Source organism: Antennarius striatus, chromosome 7, assembly GCF_040054535.1.
Source record: "Antennarius striatus isolate MH-2024 chromosome 7, ASM4005453v1, whole genome shotgun sequence".
In the NCBI taxonomy this organism is placed as follows: Eukaryota; Metazoa; Chordata; class Actinopteri; order Lophiiformes; family Antennariidae; genus Antennarius; species Antennarius striatus.
Genome location: NC_090782.1, coordinates 20,135,656 through 20,155,045, shown reverse-complemented (window position 1 = coordinate 20,155,045; position 19,390 = coordinate 20,135,656). Strand labels below are relative to the sequence as shown.

General features: G+C 40.6%; 1 protein-coding gene across 5 annotated transcripts; it reads right to left on the bottom strand.

The window, feature by feature from the left end:
- Positions 1–1,502: 1,502 nt before the first annotated feature.
- lhx9 (LIM homeobox 9) lies at positions 1,503–16,016 on the bottom strand. Of its 5 annotated transcripts, XM_068320303.1 has the most exons (6): positions 15,285–16,016; positions 11,771–12,009; positions 10,660–10,862; positions 9,335–9,693; positions 5,754–5,956; positions 4,788–5,138 (listed from the first exon to the last, which is right to left on the bottom strand). In XM_068320303.1, the coding sequence occupies exons 2-6, from the start codon at positions 11,948–11,950 to the stop codon at positions 4,884–4,886; spliced, it is 1,200 nt and encodes a 399-aa protein (XP_068176404.1). In that variant the 5' UTR covers positions 11,951–12,009; positions 15,285–16,016; the 3' UTR covers positions 4,788–4,883. The 5 variants fall into 5 exon arrangements, with proteins under 5 accessions (XP_068176406.1, XP_068176407.1, XP_068176404.1 ...); XM_068320305.1 differs by lacking the exons at positions 4,788–5,138; positions 15,285–16,016 and adding an exon at positions 1,503–2,559 and having other exon boundaries at positions 11,771–12,432; XM_068320306.1 differs by lacking the exons at positions 4,788–5,138; positions 15,285–16,016 and adding an exon at positions 2,975–4,781 and having other exon boundaries at positions 11,771–12,433.
- Positions 16,017–19,390: the final 3,374 nt, after the last annotated feature.

Below are 19,390 nucleotides of genomic sequence, written 5' to 3'. Positions count from 1 at the left end.
TTTGTCTTTACGCCCAGATTCATCTGCAACCATGTGCAAACTGTGACTAACTTCAAAATCTGACAAGATGTTGGCGACTGCAGAATGTAACTGTGAAATTAATTTGGTTAAATATAGCTGGTCTGATATTTCTGCAGTGACAGGAAGAGTAAAGTGCTTATCTTTCAGGCTGGTTTCTCATTTGACATTTTAAGAGAACACAGTTTTTCCTAGAAGACTTGACCAATTAGGTTTCAATTTCAAGTGGCACAACTTTCAACTGATAACCTTATATGTTTTGCATCTTCAAATCTTTTAACTGCACAAAGATGACTGGTCTGTGTGACCTTGAATGTGGTCCAACTCTGTTGAGCATAATTCTCTCCCCCTGTGAGTTTACATTGTCCTTGTTGATACTGTGAAAATACTGAAAATATCTCAGCCAGCTGTCTGAGAATGTATTGGTGGAGCCACAAGTATCAGAATCACAGAGAACATGCAGAACTATCAGCCTTGTTTCTGAAGTCATGTTGCACAGATGCTGTTATTGAGCAAGAGGAGGAGATGATAGAGGTGAAACAGGATGTCAGACACCCTCCTTTCTCACCTGTTGAGGTATCTGCACAGACAGTCATGCTCTCATCTTTTTATATTGACATTAATGCAATGGTAAGGACTTCCGGTTGGAATCAGATTTATCTAACTGCAATATTAGCCACACGAATGCAATAAAGTTACAAGGGAACATCATTTATCTGTATTTTTCATCCATCCTCTGTATTTTTGAATGGAAAAGCAGCAACAGGCTGATGCAATCCCTTTGGCAAGACACAGTCTGATCAGGCATTTCAAATACAAACAGCGATAAGATGCATTCCAGTCACCAGCAGCCAGGCAGCAAACCCCTCAAATTCTTGTCAACACAGGGCTCAGACATTGTCCAGAATTTCCATCCTGCAGCTCCAACCTGAGCAGGGCAGGCAGTGCTTGTTTTGTGTTTCTGCTCCCCATAGCTCTGCGGTGTCAACCCATCCGCCATCCTCCCCTCAGATCCAGGGAGCATAGCCACAGCGCTCAGCCACCGCAGCAGCTGAGGTTTCCTCTTGGACCAACTGAAGTGTTTGCTTTCCCACATTGTTGGAATTCAACACCAGCCTGTTTACTAGTCCCCGTGTGGCTTCGGTCTTATCTATCTCTCTTTTCTCTCTCCACAGAGAACCTCCTTTACACGCCATACATACCCAGCGTTCATAGCGAGTAATGAGACACTGTTCTGCCAAAAACAAAAAAACCCTAAATGAAATAACCTTATATTTATACTTCATGCTCTACGTGTTTATAAAGGCTCATTAATTTATAATCCCATTAATATAATGTTGCAGTTCAGTTTTCTGGGTGAAAAAGTGATTTAAGTGTGAGTTGAATGGAGCTGAAAATGTATGCTGTATACATTTCTTGACATTGGTAAATAATCTATAGGAGCATTTTTCCCACTGTGTTTCTACTGTATATGGGCATCAGGGTTGTCATTTCCATATGCTTTATTTTGCAGCTGACAACAAATCATACAATGAATCAAAGGAAATAATATACAGCTCAAGGAAACTGTTAACAAGATGATGTGGCGCATGCAAAATGAGAATCTCTTCTTTATCTGCTTTGTGGGTTTTTTTTTTCCACTTCCTTCCCTCGGTGCAGCCAGATGGCAAAGCTCCAGCTCCGCAGTCCTCTTCATACACTCATCATGTTTGATGGGCATCCTGCTGCCGAGTTTCAAGGAGGCCATGTGTTTTACGAAATGACACTTGTGACAAAAGAAAACTTCTATTTAGCAAAGGTGATCCTTGGGTGGGGGGGCGTGGGCTTGGGGGGTGGGAGTGGGGGACTCGAGGGCAGCAGCGTGTTTGCATTTGTGTTTGTGTGCAACTGTGTGGATAGAGTAAAAGAGAGATTGCGGGAATGTATATACTGTGGTTACATGGGAGAAATACAGTGGGAATGTGTGTGTGTGTGTGTGTGTGTGTGTGTGTGTGTGTGTGTGTGTGTGTGTGTGTGTGTGTGTGTGTGTGTGTGCGTGCGTGTGCGTGCGCGTGCGTGTGTGTACCAGTAGCATCCATATCATCAATGCTTCACATTGTAGCCGTGATGGATGCCTGCTGTCTTTTCATCACATCCTCTGCATCTCTGTGAGTTTTTTTCTTTTCTTTTCTTTTTTTTTTTTTACTATGTTACAACACATTTTATTGTCATTTTTTGTGCATTTACCATTCCAGTACAGAAAGATTTTCTTTCACATTGGTATCATAAATATCATACATTGTGGGGTCTCCTCCGATGATGGGTTCAAACACTCAGGACAAACTTTGTAAAAACACTCATCTGTTGTACATTTGCAACTACAACAGTGTTTTATGTTGCTTAGTATGCTTATTTGTTCTCAGTATGCTATCATCTTATCCTAATAATGTCTTTGTCTTCAATGGTGAGGAATTCCCATCAAAGTTTTCCCCTTCTGTTAATACTTTAGGGAATTTTCAAACGTCGGGATGTATGGCTGTAATGCCCCAAGATTTGTTCTCCCTGAAAGAAATGATAGAGTAAGAATATATTAACTACAGAGCAACCTGGCTTTAAGGGGTCTGCATTTACTCTTACTTCATTTTAGGTTTACCAATATGTTATGCATAAATATATACTTTATTATAAATCAATATATGCTTTGCAGCATTCCTTTGTTTGAAATTTTAAAGCCATGTTCATGCATTAAAAAGCAAATTCATATTTTTGACTGCAGGGTTTAGATGCAAATCCATGGGGCATTACATTGCAAACCATAAACATTGTAAAATAGGAAATTGAAATTAAAAATGGAAGTAAAAATGAGGACGTTTAGCTGGTTATTAATAACTGAATGCGTTCTCATTCGTTGATGTGATAAACAAAAATTGTATTCAAGATAGAACACAAAAAATGGCAAGTGTAATGAGAAAACCCATTTAAAACAAAGTATTTTTATTCACACAAATTTAATAAGATATATAACAACCGTTTGGTCCATAAATATTTAAGGGGAAATAGTTTCTATACACCATCTTTATCAAGAAACAGGGAAACATGGACAATCTTGATAGAACACTTACTGTACTCAACTATTAACACGAAGATCAATATATAAGGTTCTTGGATTACCCAACTATATCTGAAAGAGTGCATAAATGCTTTCTATGACATCGCTGCCCCCTTTTTAACAGGATACACCATTAAAAAGATCTTCGGAAATAAGATGCAAAACAGTACAAAACTAGTGAGGCGTCAAAAGGATGTGAATCAGTTAACAAAGAACACATATATCCTGAATTTCACAAACTTTCTCCCAAGTTATAGCATAAGGCACATAGTAGAACTGAGTTAGGCATCTACTTCATTAAGTAGATTTTGAGTGTCACGTTGTTCTACAATAGAACAAATGATGACGCTCACAATGAAATGTGTCACTCCATTGAAGATTTGCTGTCTTTCTTTTCTGTCTATCCTTCAGCCAGAAGAAACATGTTTTTGGTCTGTTCAGTGGCAAGTGTCGTTAAAGAAAGCATAAATGGCCAAAATAGAGAACACATGGATGATGATTTCCCACTGGCTGCCTCGTAAGACTCCACCTATCTGAGGTCATTTGAATGTTTCTGTCAGCTCTACAAATCTATTCTGCAACATCGCGACCACCTAATTTCTCCCCAACCCCTGTCCTATTCCGTTTTTTGTTTTTTTCTTAATCACATCGTTACCCTGAGCAACATGATAAAAACAATAATGCACTTTTCACTGGGCAGTATATTGTCACTGTGCAATTAAGTTTAACTGTGGATCTATGGATATGTTTGCTAGGATTTCTGCATTTGACCGAGGTTAATCTATGAGGCCAACGAATCTGAGAAAGTGCTCTGTCGTGAAAACAATTGATTACAACAGGGTCCACAACTGCTCTCCAATCCCAATTTCTCTCTCTGATTTCTAATTATATGACTACATCACATGTTGAACAGTCACTACTGCACAGTTGGCAAGATTTCTTCCTTTTCTGTATCACAGTAGAGTTGTGAATGAATGTGTGGGTTTCAGCGTCTATACCTGCCATACAAGCTGCAATGGTTGGATAATCGTAATGCAATTTAGACGTTTTACATGTAGCTCTGTGAGATATTTCAGTGTCTGATTCCATCCAACTCAGTCTCAATGACTGAAACATTCAGAAATAATTAAAGTCTGTTTTCTGGGGTTATCCATATACAGAACATTCTACAAGTTTATTTCCCAAATTATTCCAAAACAGAAAAAGAAATATTTAAATTGGATAGTGCGAACACAGTGCATACATATACAAGTTTCTGAGGGCAAAATATTCATATTACTTTAATTTTTTTTTTTACCAATTAACCATAAATTAAAGACTTGTTTTATCAGAATTCAATACAAATGTACAAATAAAGTCAAATCAATTAAAAAAACAAATTGTTTTCCATTTCAAGTTTAGGTTGCTTTTTTTTTTTTTTTCCAATGATTTGTGGGATCCATGACAAATTTGTAATGCCTTTAACTTCAAAAATGTCCCATCCAAAATCAATCTCTGTATCCTGTAAGTCAACTACACACAGGGCTGCAATGCGGGTTCAGATGCTACACATTAAAATGATTTCCTCGTGTTTTAATGTGGTCGCTGCTGTTCTTGCTCTTGTTGTTCTTGTTTGTGTACACAGTACAGCACTTTCTGTTCCAAGGAGCTGTCTCTGGTAGATTTAAAGGTGTTACTTAAAAAAATAAAATGTAAATTGAATAAAAGAAAAAGAAAAGAAAAGAAAAAACAAACAAAAAAATTCAGATAAAAAAATCAGTCTTCTAGAGATAGCCTGTTAGAAAAGGTTTGTCAAAGTAGTTTGCGAAGGACTCCCCGAATCATGGCTGTCCAAACTAGAGGTGACGGAGGTCACTACAGTGATAGAGGGGTTTGTCAGGTCTGTTAGTGTGGCCGTGCTGGAGGGGGGGGTCAGGGCCCCACTGTCAGATGAGGGTGGAGGGAGTGAGGTGCCATCAGCCTTATCAACACCTCCATTCTCCTGTCGCAAAACGTTCCTTCTGAATTTGGCTCTTGCGTTTTGGAACCAAACCTGCAAACCAATCCCAGTGTGGCTTTTACTTTTTGATTTTATGATTAATTTTAAAAGAAAGTATCAAATCATTCGTACAGTAGATTACATATCAAGTGATCATAGTTCTTATACGAAATCAAGGTCCCCTTGCCTTGTGCAAATAAATTTTTTATATGGCATTTTTCATACATTAATTTGAGCTTATGGGGCTGTAACATTGAAACAAGTTAGCTCTTCAACACTGAATGTAAGAATGTGGATTTTAAGAGCAAATAAAAACAAATACTCTTCTCCTTTTGATTAGTTTTATCCGTAAGAGTTAATTGCACCCTTTACTGCTCTACAAATAAAAATAAATGTGCACTCTCATTATTAATAATCAGCTACAGTTTGACACTATGCTGAAGACGATTTCCCTCCTTTCTTTACCAAAAATTAACATTTAAGAATCTATCAAATGTCAGATAAGAACCCCTGGGATATACATCTAATGATTAAATGGACCAAACCAACAAAACCAAAGGGATGACTTAAATGATAACATAGATGTGAAATGAGAGGGGGCAGTGGGGGGGGGTGCAGACACAGGCAATGGAGTGATCAGATCAGTAAAAGGAATGACTCTCTGCTTACCTGTAGAACTCTCTTAGTCAGGCCTGTTTTCTGGGCCAGCTGCTTTAAGTCCTTGGCATCTGGATTGTGGTTGATGGCAAAGTAGGATTTCATTGTCCGCAGCTGATGGTGCTTGAAGGAGGTCCGCATGCGTTTGGTCTTCTGTGTCGGAGCGTAGGACTGCTGGTCCCGGTCCAAGTGATCGGTGTCGTTCTCATTGCAGCCTGTGAGGGCAAAGAGCAGAACACAGGAGGTGGCTTAGAGACAACTGCAGGGCAAGTTCCACCCTGCACCGGAATGCATTCAGTAACAGCTATCATTCAGGTCTGAATTCATTTTTCGCTGCTCTGAATTTATTTTCTTGAAGCAGATCCCCAGAACCGTTATCCAGATAATGGCATTCAAAACAGGAAACTGCTTGAATGTAATTATTTGCAGCTGTCACTCATGATGTGTGGCTTTACATTTCAAGCTCAATATTTACTTGAACGTGGGATTGGAGAGGTGGAAAACATACAATTATGGCTTAGAATGAAATTATCGCTGTCGCACATGTTTGACCCTTCGTGGAAAAGTCATACCTTTCCACTGAATCACTTTTTTCTTATGAGCAATCATGATAAATAAATAAAGTCTGGTATATTTAAAGCACAAAATTGGAAAATAAATAGGCAACACTGAAGAAAGTCATTGACTGATAAACTGATTTAACCTCTTTATACTGTATATATTGTAATGCATTGGATGTGATTATCATGGTTTAGATAGAATCTATTATTAGGCTTCAAAAAGAGCTGAACAATCCATTTTAAGATGTGCTGGGACCGAGTTTAATAAACCTAATGGGCCTCATTTGTTTGTAGTTTAATCCTGTATGTTCAAAGTGATGCAATATGAAAACAGGTCCACTTAATGTAATTTGGATAAATTATGTGTTATATTATAGGGTAAATTTTTCAACACCTTTTTTCAATGTCATCTGGTTTTACAAATTCGATTTTTGAATAATTGCATTTCGATCTGAGACAATTTTTCTAGTGATAAATAAATACTCTCGAGATTAATGAGCACGTGGTTTGGATTTGATTTTCCTATGACATCCAGCACATGTCTAAGAACTCACATTTTTTCTTTACTGCTAGACAAGAGCAGATCCAGCCTGCAAAGGATACACATCCTATACCATATAGTGGGTTGTATTGATTTTTGGGTTCTTCCTGAAACACTGACCTGTTGTTTTTCTCACTGGCTGATAAAATATTGAATAAAGTCAGACAACAGATCATTGTAAGGATGTGGTGCAAACCCTTTAAAAAATACTATCGGGTTAAATTATGAATAGTTTTAAATAATGCAGCCACACGTCTGATACTATGGAACGTTTTCATTCTGCAACATCACGTTATGGTGTGTTTTATGGCTTAATTCATGTTTGCTTTCATCCAAAACTTCTTATTCATACACTTAAACGCACCATTAATACATTAATATTGCAGTCATAGACATCTTTACTCACTGTGTTCTAGCTTTCACTGATATGTTTCACTTGATATTACCCACTAGGGGTCTCTATAGCCAAGCAAGACCAAACTTTCCAGACTGGTGTGTAATACTCAGCAGACCCACACCTTTCCCTGGTGGGAACTAACATGAATGTGCTCGCTGAAGCTGAAAGAATACCCCAGACTCATTCTATTTGTCATGAATATGGTTCTCCTGATCCACAGAACAATATATAATCCCAGACAATCTGACATGACAAGAAAAAACGGAATAATCATTGTATTTGTGATATTTCAGGACAACACACGTGAGCGGTTTATAAAGGAGGAAGTAAGGAGAGCAAATCTTCCAGTTGTTTCCTAATTCAGAATTCAACTGAATTTTATTTTGAGTCATTTTTTATTGTGTTAGTTTATGGGCCAGTTTGAATATTGTAAGGCCTTAAAAGAATCATGAATTAGAAATTTTCACATTTTAAAAATCCCAATGGGGCATTAAAGAATCAAAAAAGGCATTGTGGCACTCAGATGGCAATTAATATATTTAAAGCAACTATCAGCAGTTTATTCCACTGACATCTATTATCTATGGTGCTTCTTAAATGACTACAAAGCAATAATCTGAATCCATTTTTCTATCTTTTTTGTGTGGATTTTCTTATATACGTTTTTTTAAATGTACATTGCGGCTGCAATGTACAAGAAAAAAACATTTAAAAATAATAATAATAATAAAGCTATCCTGAAGGATTGTAGCGTTTGCACTGGAATCGCGTTTTCAAACCCAGTCCCTTTGGCTTCAAGCGAAGCTCTGGCTGCCCTGCTTTACGCGCTGCGCCCCATCAGCCGCTCCCTGCAGCAGGCCTCTCTGCACGGCGCTGAGCCCCTGAGAGCTCCGCTGACCGCCTCCCGGGAGGCCAGGGATTCCAACGTCACCTTCAATTAACGAAGAACAATTAACGCGCAGATTACCCTTATTCCCCCCCATTCACCGGGAACAGAGGAAACTTGCGCACAATGACAAACTTTCTCAACCGCACACTAATGCGCAGAAAGCGACAACTAAATGGGGTCGCTGCAGGGGTGGTGGGTGGGGGTTGGGGTGCGTGTTGGGGGGGTTATAGGGTAATAATATTCAGCGATTCACTGAGAGATTTTGGATAAAAACCAACATTTAATAGACGCTTACTGTTCACTGTAATTACAGTTTTTCTGCCTTCTATCGAGAGTCAAAGACGCGCTGGACGTTTTACGCAACAATCCTTCACACACACGCACACACGCATGCACACACACACACGCACACACACACGCTTTTCATATTTATTTGGACATAATTTGATCTTAATCATAAAAGTCGATGACTAAATTGATAAAGAGGCCAGATTTCGATGATTCACGCAACACACAGTATAGTTTAATATATGAAACCAGTGCGTTCAAGGCGCGTGGACGATCAATTAGAACAAGACTGCGGGGGCCGTTAATATCCATCTCTATTTCCATTGCCTTCAGGACAGATGCGTTCATTTCAGACATGTATTGGACACAGTTATTACAGCTGGAAGACGGAGGAAAAACGTGGATAATGGAAATAAAATTTGCAATGAAAAGGAAAAAAAAAATTGCCCCCTATTTTATTTTACAAGATATTTGTCAGCTTGTGTTAGATCCTTCAAGAAGTCGTATTTCAATAACGAGAAAATTAAATAAAACACAACACGAAGAAAATTCGATTACCATGAAGATGTTAATTGAAGAATAGCCTGCATTAACCACAATGCATTAGGAGATTCTAAAAACCCGTGTTAAATAGGCCAACATGGGTCTTTTGAGCGGTTGACAGATTTGTAACCGACCAACATGAGGAATGCGTTAATGTCTAGTTTCATAGAGATGATCACAGTTGGGTAAACATCTTGGTTGTGTATTTGTTGTTCCAAATGTGGGGTTTTGTTTGCACAGTTATTGCAAACAGGCTTAAATAATCGGATGCAGCTTCTTTTGCACTACAGGAAAAGAAAAAAAAACAACCTGGTGTGGACAGTTGAGGTGTGACCTTCAAAGATGTCTTGTGCGCTCCTGGCTCTGCTCCCTCACCTGTGTTGTAGCTGGGTATATCGATCCCCATGGCCGGGCTCTTCCTCTTCCTCGGCCTTCCCTTCTGCGCGGTGCCGGTGCCGTTGAAGTAGGGCAGAGAGAGGCCGCCGCCCTTAGCGGCCAGCTCGGCGAAGTTGAGCTGCGGGTGATAGTCCGGTCCCTGCACCAGCGTCTCGAAGTGGAGCCGGCAGTACACCAGGCTGTCCTTCATGCCGAAGTGGTCGCCCGTGGTGAGGGTCTTGTTGCAGGTGGTGCAGGTGAAGCAGCTCAGGTGATACACGGAGTCGCGCGCACGCATCACCATCTCCGACGCTGATATCCCCAGGTGACAGCGCGCGCACCTCTGCACGGAGAACCTTCTGGAACAGATAGATCGTCAAGACTCCCCTATACGCAGAGGCCAAATGGGACAAGAACAACACGGTGGGGGCGGTTTGGTATACACCATCCCATATTAGAAAATTTAGAAAAAAAACAGGATGCTTAGGCTTTTTTTTTTTTTTTTTGCAAAACTGACGTTTCAACTATAAAGATATTTTCTATCCGGCGAATATTTTCTCGTTGAGATGCGTAAAACGCTCATCAGATAATCCCCACACATGTGTACACGCTGTTAAACAGGAAGTCTACATGTGGACAAAAGACGGAGCCACAATGACAGCGAACACATTCTGGATTTAACCGCATCTCTTGTCTTTCGTGGCATATTTTACTGTAGAATTCTAGTGCAGATATCGGTCTGGCCTGTGTGTGTCTTTACAGCCTAAATTCTGGACAGTAAATGTTTTTCATTATTTTAAACACCCTGCGCTGTTCACGATGACAGCCTGTATTTTAAATTTTTAAATCTGTAAAAATGTACAGTAGGCCCAACACTTTGCGTCCGAAGGGTGACACACACAGGGTATAAAGCCCTATAGTCAACACTTAGGGAAATTAGAAAAATGATTTATTTTCAACTGATGAATAAAAGCACTACCTCCAATCATAATTTATTTACAGCTGACACTACGCAGCCCCCTGAGACCCTGCAGTCATTTTATTCAAGCATAACTCCAGATGAACAGACACAGCCTGTTGAATCAGGCCCAACAATGGCTGCACAAATGTGTTGCTGTTGTTGTTGTTGTTGTTGTTTTTATTTTGTTAGTAATTATGCATTCAGTAAAAATGAATTGTCCTATAAAATCAATAGCATCACTTTGGTTGCACGGGTAAGTGGGTGTATAAGTGGGTGTACATGCGTGCACATGCCTGCGCGTCAAAGACTAAACGTTGGGCTTGAAAGCTGAAACTACGGATGTGATTAACCTTATTTTTCTTACCTGTAGTAATCCTCCTTGCAGTAGATACTTCCATCCTTGGCAAAACACGTTAGCTCCGACTCCAGCGCTAGTTTACATTCACAGCATTTGAGACAGCGCAGGTGCCACTGTTTGTCCACGGCCAGGAGGTAGTATCTATCCGAAATCTTGCCGCCACAGCCGGCACACAGAGCAGGCTTCTCCGGGCTCATAGAAGGCATGGTCTGGGTCAGAGGAAGAAGAAGAGGAGAGCTCATGGCATCTGATTGAAGAAACTAGTGCAAATCTCATGCGTAAAATTTATTATACGGAGAGAGAAACAACAAAGCCTCCTAACTGTCGTCATGGGCCTCAAAATAAAAGATTTTCCACTGAGGACTATACTTTGAACACACTGTTCAGCAAATATAGGCTCAGAGTGAATAAGAATTATATGTCAAACAATTATGTTTCTGGATTGAGAAGATGTTCGAATTCTATCAAATTATAGTTGTAAAGTTAAAATTTAGACTTGGCTAAATGTCTCTTTATCCAAATTTACTGGAACAATTGGGACAAGAAATATATATTGAAAATATGAATTAGAAAATAATATTTTTTTCATTTAAAGAAAAATAGTAACAACATCAATAATAATAATAATAATAATAATAATAATAATAATCATACTAATAATAATCATAATAATAAAAAATATTGGATTATTTATTAGCTATATTAATTTTTGGGCTGCATTTCAGGAAAGGAAACAATCCTTCTAATGTTTAATTTGATGTAGAAAATAATACGGTGCTTTTCAAATCTATATAACAATAAATATTATATTAGGCAACTGCCATAAGTGGCAGCCACTTTGTGTTTTCATGAATGTTAATGGATTTGGGTGAGATCCAATTGAAATAATAAGAAATGTAAACCTCACTTACAGTGAAAACAAATTTTGGACAAATATTAAAGATAAAATGTTTTCTTTTCTTTTTTTTTCCCACAAAAAAAGCTGCTGTCAAATCCTCTTCTCTGCTCTCCTATTTATCCGAACACGACTGTGGATTTCCTCTCACGTTAACGGGGGCCACAGTCGTCGTTACGCGCCGAGGAAAGCGTTTCGAACAGGGGTCGATCGGGCTCTTACCGATTCTCTCCCGTTGAGCTGCATACCCTTCGCCAGGCGCGACTCCGTTTTCGACCTTCTCTCCATTTCCTCCATGATCCCTTGGATGTGATCCCCGGAGATCCCGTGGAAAAGCATGGCTCCCGGTCCTGGACGCAACGTGCAACTGCCTGCCTCTGTCTTACAGCCCACAACTTCCATATACTGTACCGCAGCGCTGAGCCCGGCTCTCTCAGCGCATCCGAATGGGCTCTGAGGCTCTGAGAGTGGAACACAGAACAACACAACCCCAGAGATTCAGGTCTCTTCTTCTCCAGAATGCAAATGCAACTGCAAGAAGAAGGGGGGAAAAAAAAAATCGGAGAAACTACAACATGGGTGGGACAGTAGTGGGTGGTGTGGAACCAGCTTTTCCCTTCTTCCCGGGGGTGTCTCTCCTCCAGCAGAAAAAAAATGTATAGTCCAAATGATGCGACAACAACCCGGTGTGGAAGTGGAGGGGAGGGAGGATGGGAAGGGGGGGCTACAGTGGGAACACTCGCCAAAATACAATAAAACAAAGTTTGGGTTTTTTTGTTGTTGTTGGGTTTTTTTTTTCTTTCTGATGATTTTTCTCTCCCGATTTTCCTAGTCTGGGGTTCCTTGGTGCTTGGAGGTCAGGTTGGGACTGCCTGGGTTTGAGAACCGTGTCCTATTTGTGAAGAGCCCGTAAACCCAGCCCAGTCTGAATAATTTGGTAGGAGGAGTTCCCCTCTCCTCTCCCTCTCTCTCTCCCCTCTGTATCTCCACTCCTCTATCTCTCTCCATAGCCACTGATTTTTATTCACCAACAAAGAGCTGTCACCCTTCCCTCAAAAACTCCTGATTCTGGCTGCACGATGGACCTCTGTGTATGGTACTGACATTTTCATTACTTTTTATTCCAACATTTGAGGGAGAGGATGCTGGAGTTTAGTAAGAAGACGCACAAACTGAAAAGGGCTGAGAGCAAACTGAGTGTGAAGATTTTTAAACTAACATCTGTGTATCTGAAGCATAAAAGCCTCTGGAGTTTTTATATATATATATATATATAAAATTATTTTTTTTTAAAGACAACAGTTACATTTTGTGAATATCACGTGCTTACTTAATATTTTAAGAATGATGTTTTACATTTTTAAAAAATCTTTAGTTTCAAGTTAGAATTTTGTTCCTTGTGTGTGTGTGTGTGTGTGTGTGTGTGTGTTTGTGTGTTTGTGTGTGTGTGTGTGTGTCTGCGTGTGTGTGTGTGTGTGTGTGTGTGTGTGTGTGTGTGTGTGTGTGTGTGTGTGTGTGTGTGTGTGTGTGTGAGATACATGTATTGTTTGGGGCGGGGCAGTGATCACTGATAGGCTAGAGGGCGGGGACATATTGTAGGCCTATTAAACAATTTGAAAGACAAGATAGGTCTATTTTTTATCTATTTTTAAACACAAAAAAATGAGATTTTGTTCCAAAATAAAATTATCCTAATTTAAAATATTTTTTTTCTGTTTGCTTACTTTTCTGAACAAATGCTCTGTGATTTGATTTGATGAGGCAGAGCTTTAATACCATCAAGGTGATTTTTTTTTTCCACTAAACGCTCATTTGAAATAAATCACAGCCAAACGCAGCCTCGGTTTTCTTCTTTGTCTCTTGAATTATAGGACCAGACTTTTACTCACCTGGAGTTCTGAGCTGATGATATTAGAATTATAATTCATTTTTCAAATACATATAATAAGATTTATTCAGCTATTTTGAAAGGAAATCTCATTCTTCACGTATCATAACCTCCTTGGTGTAAAGCCATAAAGATCAGTGTCAGGTTTGTGGAAATTCTGTCAAGAAAAAAAAAAAAAAAAAAAAAGACAGGCGGATGGCTTTACTGTCCAGAACCCGGGCCAACAAAGCGAAGAGAGGCATCTCAAGGTCTTTTTTTTTTTTACACTAACCCAACACATGCCTTTACAGCTGAAATCCGGATAACGAGCTTCGGTCTCTGCAAGGTCGACGCCTGAACGTTTCGGCGACGCGCCGGCTGAAGCTGCGCCTTGGATCCGGTCCCATTAATAGATTTACCGAGGCTCAGGGGAGTTTGCAGGTGTGGATGCTTCATCTCAAGACGTGTTACATTATCATGTGTGCAACCCCCCCACCCCCCACCCCACCCCACCCCATCCCAACACCCCCCCCCTCCCCACCCCGCCCACCCCCCACAAAGTTGTGTTGATTTAATTGGAGGCCCCTTGATAACACCACCATACGATAAGACTTGAACCCTCCTGGACGGACCGGACCTGCAGCTGTTCTGAGAAGCGTGACGTTCATTTGCGTCCCAGCATCACCCACGGGTGGAAAGAAAAGGACACGTTTCACCTGGACCAACACACCCCGACAGGAGTGGACCCAGCTCTGACTGATATTTAATCTGACTGGGTTGTTTTTTTTTTCTTATATCATTGTCCGATAATTAAAAAGTGGGCTTCCAATCTTTACTTATTCAAACGTTAGACACAAATTTATTGCATTCAGACTATACATCCATCACCGCAGACACAGGATCGCCTTCTGTTTTGCCCCGTTTCCTCCAGCGGTGACATTTCATTTGGCTGAAGGTTTAACAATGTGTCACTGAGGAGCTGAGGGACTGAGCTCATGCTTTCATGTCGTTTCCGTTCTTTGTGTTTTAATAAACTAATCGGGGTGTCTAATAATGGTCCGTTTTTACTGGTTCAAATTTGGAGAAATTTAAAAAGATAAAACAAATCCAATACACCAAATCCTGCTTTTCACAAAAGCCTAAAAATTTACAATACATTTAAAATGCATACTGTATTAATTAACCAATCTAAATAAGTGTGTACCAGTTATATTCGATTATTGGCCATAAAGACGTTGAAGAAAATTCATATGGACCAGTCTGTATGATTATTCGGTTGCCTGCTTTTTAAGAATAAAGTGCCCTAATTCAATATTTCTGAATATTTTTGGACTAAATTTGCTTTTTTTTTTAAAGAAACACAGAACGATGCTTCTTAATTTTAAGCAATTGACGTTCACTGAAATCTATATATATAGATTTTTAAAAAATGTTAACTCTTTAAAAATATGAAAATTCAAGATGGCTCAAAGAACAATGAATCATAAAAATTAAAATAAATTTCACATCTCAGCGTCTAATGTAAATATAATTAGGCTATATTTAAAGAAAAGCGTAAAATAGCCTTTTTTATTTCCCATCAGCGTTCACCTCACGTTTTTGATAATAACTATGATAGCCTGTATTTGTTACATAATTAAAAATAATCCTAATAAAAATATTTGTTTACAGGCACATAAAAAACAGGCCTAGGTGGAGAGACTTTAAATGGATTTTACCTCCCTCCACATCCCCGTTTATCCCAAGATCTTATTTATCGCGCATCACTCCTGTCGGACATGCTTCACACCCTCTCCTCGCTCCTTTTGTGTTAAGAAAAGTCATCTTCGCGTTATTACTTGCCTAAATATCCAGTAAAAAAGGTCTTACCTGAGGCTGTGCCGTGCTGAGATCCCTGTGCAGCGCGCAGGCGGAGGCGCTCCGGACTGTGCGCACTGAGGAGACAGGAGACGCTGCCGGTAGATGGGGGCTGTTCCTCGTTCCTGAGCGTACAGTTGGAGCGTCAATTAAAACGCGAGACATTTAAATATTCCTCTCCCGTATGCAGGCAGCCCCCGACACAGAGCAGCACACAAACAACGCGCAAAAAATAGGAATCCAGCACCCAATGGCCTACTAGGATATAATGTGTGATGCAGTCAAGAATTAAAGGAGAATAAACCCTTTAAGATGAAGTCGGTGGTCACCACATGGTTAACAGCTAGATTTTTGGTACAACTCCCTGAAATCAGATGATGTTGCTATTCTTTTCATCATTAAATTTTACTAAAAAAAAAAAAAGACATAAACACAGTTAAAGTTCAAGGTTCCAATAATCGTCCTCAGAAATTCCAATCAGACAATGCAGAATCTCTAATTGTGAGGTGGTTCTGTGGGAAATTCAAGTTCAACGAGTGAATGAAGGGTGCGAATAATTATATAGGTCTGAAATCAAACTTGATCAATCAGTCTGAAGATGCTTATAGCTCAGAAACACAAAACCTGCTGAAGGAATGTTTGGTTTAGATGGTGTTGATACCAAAACGGAATCATTTGCTCCAAATGTCATCATGTGGACTAAATGCATCTATGAATAATCATAATAATTAAAACATATGTAATACCAGCATGCCAAAACTCTGATCTGTTTCTTCACTCGTTTGCTGATTTAACCCTAAAAAATATTAATGTTAAAAATAGTCTGTAAATAATTAATGTTTGGTTGAAGTTTAATTACCCCTGAACTGATTTAAGGCTCTCTGTCTTTGTCACCTTTAGAAAAGAGCTGACGAACGTCATAGAAATTCAAAGCAGTTGTGAAGCCTTCCACTCACACTGGTTATAACATCTAATGAATTATAAATATATATATATATATATATATATATATATATATATATATATATATATATATATATATATATATATATATATATATATATATATATATTTATTAGTGTCATATTTTACTAAATATCCATATTATTAAAGCTTTACCAATGGCTTTCTATTTAAAACAAATATTTTTTCACTTGCTTTTAACCTTGTTTTTTATTCATTAATGTAATTTTCTCACTAATTACAAGATGACTACTCATCTGACAGACTAAACAGTACTACCACAGTGCGTTAAATAATCATAAGCTTGCTAACAGAATATAAAACAGTTTAGAGTTCATAATATTTACTATTAACATGACAGAGACACAGGTCATCCAGAGGAGAGGATGTCCTAAACCTCCTCTCCCCCCAGCCACTTGGAGAAGAATATACTCAGGTATGGATTTCAAATGACAGAATAAGAATGGAACATTGTTTGAGTGAGCACTGGGGACGACAGCAAAGGGTGACAATTAATTACACCTCTCTACTGTTTGCATAAATGATCATGTGCCATACTGCTAACAGTCATTTTGCTTTGCTCCTTCCGCCTGGGCTGACATCACTATGTATCTCATCAATAATGCAACGGCACTGAGATCTATTTCGCTGTGAACCTCAGCTCACACCATGCACACAGCGTTTCCTGAGCGTGATACCCAGATAGACTTGCAGAGCACTCGGTTCAGCTGTGAAGCCACAGATAGAGCATCAGCCATGGGATGTCTGCCCGTGTCCGTGGCTCCACGGCTCCCAGGGCATGGTGGCTAGATTACCACACATGCAGGGTCCATCTACACTTATCATTTCTGGGTCACCTCAAGTGACACCCTTGCCTGGCGGAGAGGGAGCTCTCGGTTGCTCCGAAAATCCACGGCCAAGAAAAGTAGCAGAGGAGAAATGGAGGCAAGGAGTCGAAGGAGGGCAAAAGAAGAGGAGAGGAAGGAGGAGGCGGGAAAGGCTCTCCCAGGATCCGCTGTTGTGCAGGGAACCACAGGCTAAACGCTGACAGAATGAAGGAGAGGGGTGGGAAGGGAAGGGAGAGGAGGGTTTGAGGAGGAAGAACAGAGGTAGAAGTGAACGCTGAAGCCGGATCCCAGCAACATGAGCCAGGATGGGTGGGTGGGTGAATGGGTGAGAGAATGGCGAGACATCCTGGAAACATTTACATGCACACAGTGGACACAGCTTCAGAATCATTGGAAGGAAGGGAAGTTAAAATTGCAGGTAATATTTTGACAAATGTTCTGTTTTTATAGCCGATGAATGGCATTAAAATGCCTAACGGTGATTTAGACAAATACTGATGGACAAGAATGAGCCTATAAATAGATTTCTGAGGCGTCGTAATCCTCGGGTTTCGTGTTTTTCATTCGTCTTTTCACTTTTTCCCCTCTCCTCCTCCAAGTCCCCGCTTCTTCCACTCTCTCTTTTCTGTCTGCTCCAACCAATGCTCCACCAGCCTTCACCCCCCTGCACCACCCAACCCCCCCCACTCCCATCCCCTACCTCCCCTCCACCCCTCCTTCGATCTCCTCCCTGCTCTGCTCTGCTGGAGCTCAAATCACAACCCCGGTCCCTGGCAGATGGAGGATAGGAGAGAGAAGCTCTTAACTAGCCAGCCTGAGCCTCTGCTCTCTGCACACCAACTGCTGCCTGCCTCCCCTCCCTGCCTCCAGAACGGCTCCAACCACACACCACCACGTCCACCCGCCAGCCCCCTCCGTCTCCTCTGGGGGCAGAGTATCCTCCTGGGGAATGGTGCGTGTATTAGTCCATATCTAGCCACAATAGAAAGGACAAGGAAACATAAAAGAAGGATGTTCTTTATCGTTACACGATCTCATGAGGTAAAGACACACCAATTTAGCGACGGAGAATTATTCCTGAATTCATTCTTCCCCATTCAAACGACTCAGTGAAGCCAGAGCAGAACATATAAGAAAAAGGTTAGAGGATGTAAAGGGTAAATATTAGATATTTATTGTTATGTTTTGCAGAGATCTGACTTCACAGATGTAAAAAGCTGGAGGGACATTAACAGGCTGAAGTGGTCATGGGGCGCTTAGGTGCCCATGATCGCCCCCCGACTCTTTCATCTGGGCTCATCTGGCAGCTCCGACCCGCTCTGGCATGAGACTGACCACCAGTTGCGGTCGGAGGGAGAAAACGCTCTTCTGTGCTATTTGCAGCCTCGTCTGTCCAAAGGAATCTGATGCCCTGACTGTCACTCCGTCACCATGTGTGTTTTTTATCACTAATTCTACCACAGGGATCGGGTTGTCCATCTGACCACTGTGGAGGCTTCTGCCCTGAGGCGAGCTGACATTGTCTGTGTAGAGCGACCAGACGTTGATGTAGGGGCTGCTCAAATGCTGCTTGAATATCAAGATACACATGCACAATTCCACACACACACACACACACACACACTGCATGTACAAAGAGACTGATGTTCCTTTCAGCCATCATACGGCTGACACTCAAGTTGTTGTTTTATTTTTTTTCCCTCCTGCCAACCCTTATGTCAGTTTCTGGCTGTCCGAGCTAACAGTGATGGGGACACTATGACTGTCTGTGGTTGGGGCCGCTGGCCGCAGGGCTCCTGTGCTTTTGAGATGGGGAGCCGAGGTGTGTGTGTGTGTGTGTGGGGGGGGGGGGGTGTGTGCCAAAGGGCTGCTCGGCCTGTCAACTGGTTGTGACTTGAGCCAGTCTGGTCACACTTTCAAACTGGACAGCTCTATCTTTCTCTGTGGCTAGTGCCATCTTTCCGTAGAAAGGCACATATTATATAGCTGCCACTCCACTCCAGCCCAGCATATGCTCAACTGAAGGTCAGAGATGTTCAGTCCAAAATGCCTGAAATAAACACCTCACATCTGGTTGATGTTGTAACTTGGGAGCACATCTGCAGTGAGGGAATACAACTGTGTACATGTGGTGTATTTGTTTGCACTGAGGAATAGCACACATTATTTTATTGGTACCGAATAACGCAGGAAAAGTCAACATAATGAATTAATTCACGGATAAGGTATTTATCGGCAATTTAGGTGATCTACAGTAAAATAAATAAAATGCTGATCATCAAATAATTAATCAGAAAGAAACATTAA